The sequence below is a fragment of the Cetorhinus maximus genome, chromosome 1, assembly GCF_964194155.1.
Source record: "Cetorhinus maximus chromosome 1, sCetMax3.hap1.1, whole genome shotgun sequence".
Taxonomy (NCBI): Eukaryota; Metazoa; Chordata; class Chondrichthyes; order Lamniformes; family Cetorhinidae; genus Cetorhinus; species Cetorhinus maximus.
The window spans coordinates 243,622,258-243,634,782 of NC_135879.1; the positions used below are offsets into that span (position 1 = coordinate 243,622,258).

At 45.0% G+C, this 12,525-nt stretch overlaps 1 protein-coding gene across 3 annotated transcripts in view; it reads left to right on the forward strand.

Moving 5' to 3' along the window:
- LOC144688430 (uncharacterized) overlaps window positions 1–12,525 on the forward strand; it is a 125,004-nt gene that overhangs the window by 64,494 nt on the left and 47,985 nt on the right. For all 3 annotated transcript variants that reach the window (XM_078554953.1, XM_078554962.1, XM_078554969.1), the window contains exon 3: window positions 3,578–4,226. In XM_078554953.1, the coding sequence (XP_078411079.1) occupies window positions 3,578–4,226 (649 nt within the window). The remainder of the gene's footprint in view (window positions 1–3,577; window positions 4,227–12,525) is intronic.

A 12,525-nucleotide genomic window follows, 5' to 3' on the forward strand; every position in this document is an offset into this window, starting at 1 on the left:
CTGATGTATCCCCGTGCCATTTTATGCATTGGCGAGCGGGCCCCGCCCTCACTCGCCGACCGGAAGATCCTGCCCCACGTTCTAACAAAGCTCAGCGTAACCTCAAGGCCCAACACTTCGTATTTTGATTTAAAGCCTTCCAGACTCAACATCGTTGTTCAAAAATTTCATATCATAACCACTGGCACCATTTTGTTGTTGTTTTCTGTTGAGATGGCAGCTGTTGGTGATCCTGTTTTTTAATTTCCACCTCTGAATATATGTTTTGTTTTTTTTACTTTTTTCGTATTTATTCTTTCATGGGACATGGGCATTGCTGGCAAGGTCAGCATTTGTTGCCCATCCCTAATTGCCCTCGAACTGAGTGGCTTTCAGGGGGCAGTTAAGAGTCAGCTACATAGCTGTGGGTCTGGAATCACATGTAGGTCAGACTGTCCCATCGCCATCTCTTGTTGCCTGCATCATCATTCCTTTTGTCATTTAATCTCTCCTGCCTTCCACCCTGTTACAGACCTTTCCGTTTGTTCTTCCTTCCTCCCCACCCCTTCCATGCCTGCCTTAATATCAGTTACCTCTCTAACATACCCAGTTCTCTCACAGAGCCAGCAACCTGGAACCTTAACTCTATTTCTCTCTTCACAGATGCTGCCAGACCTGCTGAGTCAAATTTCCAGCTTCTGCAGTATTTTGTTCCTGTAGGAAGTATTACTTTATTGAAAAAGAACACAATAGTAATGGTCCAATAACAATCCTGCGCACAGAGGTCCAATTGTGCATTTATTGCAGAGCTGCCCGGGAGATTAGTGTTCCTGCATGGGCTGTACAGCTCACTTTCATTGCGTACCATCACGGCCTGCCTGGGGGGGCGTGATTAGCTTGTGTGAACTCATGCATCTATCCCATTTAAACAGCTGCCCCTCTAGGTAGCTGGGTGATGCTATGTGGGTAAGGTTATCTCAGAATCCACAGCAGAAGGGAGGCGCTCTACAAAAACCATGAAGAATAAAGAAAGATTTGCACCTCTGTTCTGCCTTGCAGCATGTTCCAAAGTGCTTCAGAGACACAGAGTCACTTCTGAAGGGTAGGCAGTCTTGTAACTAGGCAGTCAATTTGTGCACAACAAGCTCGCACATTCAGCAATCTGTTTTGGGTGGTGTTGTTTCAGGGATAAATAACACTGGGTGGAGGAGGAAGAACTGCCCTGCTGTTCTTCGAATAGTGCCGTGGGATCGTGTTCGTACACCTGAGAGGGCAGTCAGGACTTTGATCTAAAGTCTCATCCTAAAGATGGCACCTCCGACAGTGCAGCACTCCCTCACCCTGGATTATGGGCTGAAATATCTAGAGTGGGACTTGAACCCACAAGCCTCAAACTCAGAGCGCTGCCCACTGAGCCACAGCTGTGCAGGGAGATTTGACAATCCAGTGGACTCAGCAGGAAACATCTGTCAGATCTCAGCTACAGATCTCCGATCCTTCCCGGGAGCACAACGTTGGGAGAATTCCCCTCTCTCCTATAGAGTCTGGTACTTTTAAATTGCTTTAACTGCTGTGAGGTGCATTGAGATACTCCCGACCTCACAACTGTCTGTCGTTTTCTTTTGGCTGCTCAAGTGAAATGTGAGGAATTACCAGCACAGTGTGCACACTGTGCAAGACACAGTGAAGCTGATGTGGTGCTCTAACCAGTAATCTATGTTCGTATTGATAAAAATAAACATGTAAAATTGCTGAAAACGCACTTCCTGCTTCTGGGAGTTCCTTCTGATTTGATCCAAGGATTTTTAACTAGAATTGGCCGCTGTAGTCTAGAATCCCCTTGTTTTCAGCTTCTTAATTGTTAACCTTGGTTTTGATTACATAAAATGCCTCACAATTGGATAGGATTATTATTTGCAATGTAATGTGAAGGTCTGTTCGCTGAATGGAAGTTTTGGGTTATGAGGCCCAGGTAGAGCATTTACTCTTCTCTGGGTAACAGTGCTGCCAACTACCTTGTTCATTCAGTGAGTTAACAGCTCGAGGCCAAGTGAGGTTCAGCAGGTCGCACACTTTGACAGGAGGTCGTGGGTTGAATCCTAATAATTGAGGGTGAGGGGTACAGAGGGAGTGCTGCACTGTTAGAGGTGCTGCTTTCTGATTAGGCATCAATCTGAGTGCCTGTCTGCCACCTCAGCTGGACAGAAATGATTCCAATGCATTATTTTGAAGAGGACCGGAGGGTTCTTCCCAGTATCCTGGCCAATATTTATCCCTCAATCACTAAGAGCTGATCATCTGGTCATTATCACGTTGCTGTTTGCACACGCTGTGTGTGTCAATTGACTAGTGCCTTTCCTGCATTACAACAGTGAAGACACTTCATTAAATAGTTCTTGGCTGTAGAGCTCTTTGGGACATTCTGGAAGGTGTGACAGAAACGTTCATCTTTTAAATACACTGTCCATTGTGGTACTGAGCAACAAAGAGCAGGAGGACTGCTGTTCAGCCCTCAGCTAGAACTTTACTATTGTCCTCTGCATTCATAGGCTGAAGAATTGTCCGCGGTTAGGGCATAAGATGTAGGAGCAGAAGTAGGCCATTTGGCCCATTGAGTCTGCTTCGCGATTCAATGAGATTGTGGTTGATCTGATAATCCTCAACTCCACTTTCCTGCCTTGTCCCCATAATCCTTGATTCCCTTACTGATTAAAAATCTGCCTATCTCAACCTTGAATATACTTAATGCCCCAGCCTCTACAGCCCTCTGCGGTAAAGAATTCCAAAGATTGACTGCCCTCTGAGAAAAGAAATTCCCCTTCATCTCTGTTTTAAATGGGCAACCCCTTACTCTGAGATTATGCCCTCTGGTCCTCAACTCTCCCAGAAGGGGAAACAACCTCTGAGCATCCAACCTGTTAAGCCCCCTAAGAATCTTATATGTTTCAATAAGGTCGCCTCTCATTCTTTTAAACTCCAACGAGTACAGGCCCAACCTATTCAACCTGTCCTCATAAGAAAATCCCTCCATACCTGGGATCAACCTAGTGAACCTTCTCTGGACTGCCTCCAATGCCAGTATACTTTTCCTTAGATAAGGGGACCAAAACTGTTCACGGTATTCTAGGTATGGTCTAACTAGTGCCTTGTATAGTTTTAGCAAGACTTCCCTATTTTTATACTCCATTACCTTTGAAATAAAGGCCAACATTCCATTTTCCTTTCCTATTTCTTCCCAAGAATTGCCTTCCCAACTTCCACTATCCTGTTTCTCTGGAAAGGGAAAATGGACTTGGGGGTTGGCTGTGATGACTTCCACAGTCCATAAGCCTGCCAACGCTCCCTGCCTGAAAAAAAATGGCCTCTTGGACAAAGTATATATAGCAGAGCACTGCCTGTGCTCATGGACTTGGGTACCAGCAACAGTTGGTGCTTTTGGGTGCAGAAGGGACAGAATTAAGTGGATGAGGGGTGGCGGGGGGGTGGGCAGGGGCATGTGATTAGTGTGTTTTGCCCTCACCAAAATGAAACACAATGTTCAGGATTACTGGCTGAATGCAAATTGAAGTGTTGCATTTCTGTGTCTCTTGGCTCGCAGATGACAACCCATCGTTACCCAAGAAAATGACGCATAAGAGAGCTCTTAGTGATGAGGTCGGCCAGGTGATCGTACCCGAAATCAAAGGCCTGGCACCAAAGACCAACCCCTTGTCTAGGTCATCACTCTGTATCAACGGGAGCCACATCTACAGCGAGGAGCCTGCCTCAAAATCCCCCTCGGGTTTATTCTCCGAATCATCGCCCCTGTCACATTCCGCTCATGATTTTGTGACCAAGAGAGAGCACTCTCCTCGGCCAGCTTCAATCGGGGGGCCCGAAGGGAGGCACTGGGCAGCTGGCGGCACAGGAAAGGTGGAGCCCAGGCTGATTCCTCCAGTCATCACAGTGGCTGATGAAGAGGGTGCCCTGGTTCCTGCTGCAGACATCCTGAGGAAGGGCGAGGTGGGGAGCACCCAGGGCACCAAGCCCGTGCACGCTGCTGTCCCGATCATCTCCACCGCTGAGGCCACAAAGAAGAACATTCCGGATGGGACGAAGAAGGCCAGCATTTTCCCCTTTGGAAGCGACAGCAAGGATTCCGAGAGCAGGAGATCCCGGACCCCGTCTCCAGTGAGGAAATGCAGCTCTTTGTCTGAAAGGAGTAAGAACGATGGATGGTTCGTGAAGGATGCTAATCACAAACCAAGGTCAGTGAAGTTATTTCAATCCTGGACAAAATGGGAGGGATTCAAGGGACTTTAGATGTCTCTAAAATGGTTGTCTCTGGGTGAGGTTGACCATTGCTCATTTTTGACTGAGAAAGCCATCTATATGAAGGGATGTTCAATGAAATTCCAATATCTATCAGATTTTATTTTTAACATTTGCATTTAGGAAAGACCTGCACCTGAAATTCAGTGACGCCTCCTTCATCCCAACCCCGACTTTGGGTGACCTTTTTAAAAAAAAACTAACATGCGCTAACCGTTTTGGTCTCGCTTAAGGAGGGATATATTTGCATTCGAAGCAGTTCAGGCAAGGTTCATTCGGCTGATTCCAGAGATACGGGTGTTGCCTTGTGAGGAAAGGTTGAATAGTTTGGGCCTAAACCCATTAGCGTTTAAAAGAATGAGAGGTGACCTTAATGAGACATATAAGATCCTGAGGGGACTTGACAGGGTGGATGCTGAGAGGATGTTTCCCCTTGTGGGAGAGGCTAGAACTAGGGGACACAGTTTCAAAAGAAGATGGAGATGAGGAGGAATTTCTTCCCTCAGAGGGTTGTTAATCTTTGGAATTTTCTTCTACAGAGAGCAGTGGAGGCTGAGTCATTGGATATATGCAAGGCTGAGTTAGATAGATTTTTGATCGACAAGCAAGTCAAGGATTATGGAGAACAGACAGGAAAGTGGAGTTAAGGGCACAATCAGGTCAGCCATGATCTTATAGACTGGCAGATCAGGCTCGAGGGGCAAAATGGCCAACTGCTGCTCCTATTTTTTATGTTCTTATGATCTTATAACAAGCATTGCAGAAGGACAGGAACTTGGAAACAATAACTGAATTATGAGAAGTGTTGCATGAAGATTTGAGCATGTTATTCTCAGTGTGCCGGTTGCTGGTTGACCTTAATCAGTCATGAGCAGAAGCCTCATTTGAAATAAATATTTACGCTAAAAACACACCTCCCAAAGGCCTCTTAAGCTTATTGCTTTATTTCTAAGTGCCATTGTAACTCAGTGGGTAGCACTCTTGGTTCTGAGTTAGAAGCTTGTAGATTTGAGTCTCACTCCCGAGGCTTGAGCATAAAATCCAGGCTAACACTCCAGTGCGGTACTGGGAGAGTGTTGCATTGTCAGAGGTGCCATCTTTCAGATGAGGTGATAAACAGACCTGTTTAGGTTGATGCAGAGAATGCTATGATACTAACCAGATAGGAATCAGCATTTCTCCCTCAGCTATTGTTTTGTTCTGCATTAATGTTCTGCCACATTTGTCTACAACTGTGACTACACTTCAAAAGTATTCAATTAGGTGTCCAAAATTTGGGACATCCTGGTATGTTAAAGGCGCTATATAAATACAAGTTCTGGCCTTGGAATTGTGCCACTTGTTTTTTTGAGATAAATATTCCGTAAATTGTTCCATGAAACAATTTTGTTCTGGTCTCGATCCAGTTTCTAAAGGTCAGGGGCACACAGCAAAAAATCTTGGCTGACTATCTTCAGCCAGAAGTGCCGAGTGGATGATTCATCTCGGTCTCCTCCGGAGATCCCCAGCATCACAGATGCCAGTCTTCAGCCAATTCGATTCACTCCACATGATATCAAGAAACAGCTGAAGGCACTGGACACTGCAAAGGCTATGGGCCCTGACAATATTCCAGCAATAGTACTGAAAACGGATGCTGCAGGACTAGCCGGACCCCTAGCCAAGCTGTTCCAGTACAGCTACAACACTGGCATCTACCCGGCTATGTGGAAAATTGCCCAGGTATGTCCTGTACACAAAAAGCAGGACAAATCCAACCCAGCCAATTACTACCCCATCAGTCTACTCTTGATCATCAGTAAAGTAATGGAAGGGGTCATCAACAGTGCTATCAAGCGGCACTTGCTTAGCAATAACCTGCCCACTGATGCCGAGTTTGGGTTCCGCCAGGGTCACTCAGCTCCTGACCTCATTACAGCCTTAGTTCAAACATGGGCAAAAGAGCTGAACTCCAGAGGTGAGGTGAGAGTGACTGCCCTTGACATCAAGGCAGCATTTGACCCAGTGTGGCATCAAGGAGCCCTAGCAAAACTGGAATCAATGGGAATCAGGGGGAAAACTCTCCACTGGTTGGAATCATACCTAGCACAAAGGAAGATGGTTGTGGTTGTTGGAGGTTAATCATTTCATCTCCAGGACATCACTGCAGGAGTTCCTCAGGGTAGTGTCCTAGGCCCAACCATCTTCAGCTGCTTCATTCAATGACCTTCCTTTCATCATAAGGCCAGGAGTGGGGATGTTCGCTGATGATTGCACAATGTTCAGCACCATTCATGACTCCTCAGACACAGAAAGAGTCACTGTCCGTATGCAGCAAGACCTGAACAACATTCAGGCTTGGGCTGATAAATGACAAGTAACATTCACGCCACACAAACAATGATCATCTCCAACAAGAGAGAATCTAACCATTGCCCCTTGACATTCAATGGCATTACCATCACTGAATCCCCCACTATCAACATCCTGGGGATTACCATTGACCAGAAACTGAACTGGACTAGCCATAGAAATACTGTGGCTACAAGAGCAGGTCAGAGGCTACGAATCGTGCAACGAGTGACCCACCTCCTGACTCCCCAAACCCTGTCCACCATCTTAAGATAAAAGCAAAATACTGCGGATGCTGGAAATCTGAAACAAAAACAAAAATAGCTGGAAAAACTCAACAGGTCTGACAGCATCTGCAGAGAGGAATCAGTTAACGTTTCGAGTCTGTATGACTGTTGAAGAGTCATGTGGACTCGGAACGTTAACTGATTCCTCTCCGCAGATGCTGTCAGACCTGCTGAGTTTTTCCAGCTATTTTTGTTTTTGTTCCTAACCACAATCTACAAGGCACAAGTCAGGAGTGTGGTGGAATACTCCCCACTTGCCTGGATGAGTGCAGCTCCCACAGCATTCAAGGAGCTTGACACCATCCAGGATAAAGCAGCCTGCGTGGTTGGCATCCCATCCACCACCTTAAGCATAAACTCCCTCCACCGAGGCACGGTGACAGCAGTGTGTACCACCGACCAGGTGCACTGCAGCAACTCACCAAGGGCACAAAAACTATCTTTCGCCCTCCACAAATATTACCAGACCTGCTGAGTATTTTGAAAGCTTCTTCCTTCATTGGATGTGGACGCTTGTTGGCCAGGCCAGTATTTATTGCTCATCCCTAATTGCTCTTCAGAAGGGCAATTTCCAGCATGTTCTGTTTCTATTTCAGATTTCCAGCATTTGCAGTATTTTGCTTTGTTGGCAGTAGAGGGCACTATTCTGTTTTGCTCCGTTTTACACCTTGGGTAGGTACCCGCCTGACCCGATCAGCTGTAAACATAGCGCGCGATGCCATTGGGCGAGCATCCCGACATCATCGTGCACTCGCTGACAATTAAGAGGCCCAGTAAGGTCATTAATCAATTAATTCAAAGCTTTTTTTCGCTGCTTGTCCAACCTTTCAATGCACGCTCTGCCGCACATGCGCAGACTTTTGCCCTCGCACTCCTCCTGTCCCCACCCTGGCAGCGCTGAGCTTGTTAGTGCACTTTACACGCTGGCTGGCCGTTAATTGGCCAGCCTGCCTGAAATCGCGGCTGGGGGCCAATCGCGGGCAGCAGACTGTTACCCGGCTGCTCCCAGGCCCACCCGCTGTGCCGAAATCCCTGCCCATTATCTTCCCAGTACTGTTCTTGTCCTGGGAGTGTTTGATGGGGACAGTGCAGAGAGAGCTTTACTCTGTATCTAACCCCATGTTGTACCTGTCCTGGGAGTGTTTGATGGGGACAGTGTAGAGGGAGCTTTGTTCTGTATCTAACCCTGTGCTGTACCTGTCTTGGGAGTGTTTGATGGGACAGTGTAGAGGGAGATTCACTCTGTATCTAACCCCGTGCTGTACCTGTCCTGGGAGTGTTTGATGGGACAGTGTAGAGGGAGCTTTACTCTGTATCTAACCCTGTGCTGTACCTGTCCTGGGAGTGTTTGATGGGGACAGTGTAGAGGGAGCTTTATTCTGTATCTAACCCTGTGCTGTACCTGTCCTGGGAGTGTTTGATGGGGACAGTGTAGAGGGAGCTTTACTCTGTATCTAACCCCGTGCTGTATCTGTCCTGGGAGTGTTTGATGGGGCAGTGTAGAGGAGGCTTTACATTACTAATGTACTGATCCCTTACTAAAAAGGGATCTCAGATTGGAATATAAGAATTAGGAGCAGGAACATGGCCCCTCGAGCCTGCTCTGCCATTCAATAAGATCATGGCTGATCTGATTGTAACCTCAACCCCACATTCCTGCCTACGCCCGATAACCTTTCACTCCTTTGTTAAGAATCTATCTAGCTCTGACTTAAAAATATTCAAATGCTCTGCTTCCACTGACTTTTGAAGAAGAGTTCCAAAGTCTCACAACCCTCAGAGAAAAAATCTATCCTCCTTTCTCTCTTAAATGAGCGACCGCTTATTTTTAAACAGTGGCCTCTAGTTCTGGATTCTCCCACAAGTGGAAACATTCTCTCCACACCCACCCTGTCAAGACCCCTCAGGATCTTAAATGTTTTAATTAAGTCGCCTCTTACTCTTCTAAATTCCAGTGGATACAAGCATAACCTGTCCAGACTTTCCACATAAGACAACCTGACCATTCCTGGTATTAGTCTTCTCTGATATAAAACAAAATACTGCAGATGCTGAAAATCTGAAACAAAAGCAGAAAATGCTGGAAAAACTCAGCAGGCCTAATAGCATCTGTGGAGAGGAAGACAGAGTTAATGTTTCAAGTCTGTATGACTCTTCTTCACAAACCTTCTCTGAACTGCTTCTAACATATTTATATCTTTCTTTAAATAAGGAGACCAGGGCTGTACAAAATACTCCAGATGTGGTCTCACTAATGCCCTGTACAACAGAAGCATACCCTCCCTAACTTTTGCAATCAATTTCTCTCACAATAAATGGTGACATTCTATTAGCTTTCCTAATTACTTGCTGTACCTGTATACTAGCCTTTTGTGATTCATGCACTAGGACACCCAGATCCCTCTGAATCTCAGAGTTCTGCAATCTCTCAGCATTTAGATAATATGCTTTTTTTCTATTCTTCCTGCCAAAATGGACAATTTCACATTTGTCCACATTATACTCCATTTGACAGATCTTTTCCCACTCATTTAACCTATCTATGTCACTTTGCAGCCTCCTTATGTCCTCTTAACAATTTACTTTCCTACCTATCTTTGTGTCATCAGCAAATTTAGCAACCATACCTTCGGTCCCTTCATCCAAGTCATTTATATAAGTTGTAAAAAGTTGAGGCCCCAGCACTGATCCCTGTGGCACACCACTCATCACATCCTGCCAACCAGAAAAAGACCCATTTATGCCATCTCGCTGCTTCCTGTTTGCTAGCCAATCTTCCATCCATGCCCATATGTTACCCCCTACACCATGAGCTTTTATTTTCCACAATAACCTTTAATGTGGCACTTTTATCAAATGCTTTCTGGAAATCTAAGTACAGTACATTCACCGCTTCTCCTTTATCTACAGCACATGTGACTCCTTCAAAGAACTCCAATAAATTGTTTAAACATTATTTCCTTTTTACAAAACCATTTGACTTTGCCTTATTGCCTTGAATTTTTCTAAGTGCCCTGCTATAACATTTTTAATAATAGGATCTAACATTTTCCCTATAACAGATGTTAGGCTAACTGGCCTATAGTTTCCTGCTTTTTGTCTCCCTCCCTTTTTAAAAAAAGGAGTTATATTTGCTATTTTCCAATCTAATGAATCCTTCCCCGAATCTAGGGAATTTTGGAAAATTAAAAACAAATCAACTATCTCACTAGCCACTTCTTTCAAGACCTTAGGGTGAAGTCTATCTGGGCCTGGGGATTTGTCAGCCCGCAGCCCCAACAAATTGCTCAATACCACTTCCCTGGTGATTGGAATCTGTTTGGATGAAGCTAAGAAACAGCAAAGGGCAGCAAACATTTGTAGGAATTGTTGATAGGCCACCAAACAGTAGTGGTAGTGTGGGCGTTGTATTAATCAGGAGATTGGAGAAGCATGTAGCATGGGGTAATACAGTAACCAATCTGCGTATCACAGTATCATTACAGTGCAGAAGGCCATTTGGCCCATCGAGTCTGCACTGGCTCTCTGAAAGAGCATTCCATCTAGTCTCACTCCACTGCCTTATCCCTCTAACCTTGCACATTCTGTCTTTTCAGATAGCAATCCAATTCCATTCTGAATACCACAATCGAACCTGCCTCTACCGCACTTTCACAAAGTTTGTTCCAAACTCCAATCACCCTCTGGGTGAAAAAAAAGTTTCCTCACCTCACGAGGATGCGGTGGAGTGGTGGTATTGTCACTGGACTGGTGATCCAGAGTTCCATGGTAATGTCCTGGGGACTTAGGTTGGAATGGTTGAATTTGAATTCAATAAACATCTGGAATTAGAAGATGACCATGAAACCATTGTCGATTGTCATAAAAACCATCTGGTTCACTAATGGCCTTTAGGGAAGGAAATCTGCCTTTCCTTACCTGGTCTGGCCAACATGTGACTCCAGAGCCACAGCAGTGTGGTTGACTCTTAAAATGCCCCCTGAACAAGGGCAATTAGGCATGAGCAATAAATGCTGGCCTAGCCAGCGATGCCCACATCCCATGAACTTTAAAAAAAAATCACATTTACTCCTTTTGCCAATTATTTTGAATCTGGCCCTCTAGTTCTTGATGTTCTCGTGAGTGGGAACAGTTTCTCACGACTTACCCTGTCCATACCCCTCAGGATCTCGAATACCTCTATCAATTCTCCTCTCGGCCTTATTTTCTCCAAGGAAAACAGTTCCAACCTCTCCAATCTAAACTCGTAGCTCCAGTTCTTCATCCCAGGAATGACACTTGTGACTCTCCTCTGTACTCTCTCCAGTGCGTTCACATCCTTCCTCAAGTATGGCGCCCAGAACTGGATGCAGTACTCCAGATGAGGCCAAACTAGTATCCTATACAAGTTCAACGTGACTTCCTTTCTCCTATACTCAATGCCACTATTAATAAAGTCTAAGCTACCATATAATTTATTAACTGTTTAAGGTAATATATTAGTATGTATGCAAGATTAATTAAAGAACAGGGATTGAGAGTAGGGACAAACAGGCATTTTAAAGTTTGTGACCTGTAACTAGTGGAGTGCTGCCTTATTTATTTACAATCTATTTTAATTACTTAGATAACGATACTGAGATTAATGTTTGCTGAAAATATGAAGCTGAGTTGGAAGGTAAACTGTGAGGACAGAAAAAGGCTGCAAAGAGATGTAGATAGATTAAGTGAGTGGGCAACAAGTTGGCAGATGGAGTAAAACATGGGCAAGTGTGAGGTTATTCATTTTGGTAATAGGAATAGAAAAGCAGAATATTTTTTAAAGGTGTGAAACTTTTCAATGCTGATTTTCAGGAGGTTGAGAAGTATTTATACCAGGAACACAAAGTTAGCATGCAGATGCAGCAAGCTGTTGGCATGTTGGCCTTTGTTGCAAGGGGATTGGAATACAAGAATCAAGAAGTCTTACTGCAGTTGTACAGGGTTTTTGGTGAGACCACATCTAGAGCAGTGTGTGCAATCTTGGTCCCCGTACTTAAAGGATATACTTGCATTAGAGGTGGGGCAGCAAAGGTTGAACCCTGGGATGAGAGGGTTACCCAAGATGAGAGGCTGGGTAAATAGGGTCTATAGCCTCTGGAGTTTAGAAGAACGAGGGCTGAACTCACTGAAGCATACAAGATTCTGAAAGGGACTTGACAGGGTAGACACTGAGAGGTTGTTCTCACCTGACTGGGGAATCTGGAACATGGGGGCACAGACTCAGGATAAGGGGATGATCATTTAAGACTGAGATGAGAATTTTCTTCACTCTCAAAGGGTTGTGAACCTTTGGAAATGTCTACCCCAATGGGCTGTGGATGCACCATTGTTGAGCGTCTTTAAGCCTGAGATAAGCAGATTTTTTTTTATCTCTTGGGAAATCAACAGATATGGAGAGAGGGTGGGAAAGTGGAGGAAAGAGAGAAGATCAACCATGACCATAGTGAATGGCAGAACATGGGGTCACATGGCCGACTGCTGCTCCAATTCTTATTTTCTTCTGTCTAGAAACACAATATATTTGGAATAAGGTTACCATTTCAATTCAGCATCAGACTTGATACTGCTGACAGCCTTAAAAGAAAAAGGGGTGACT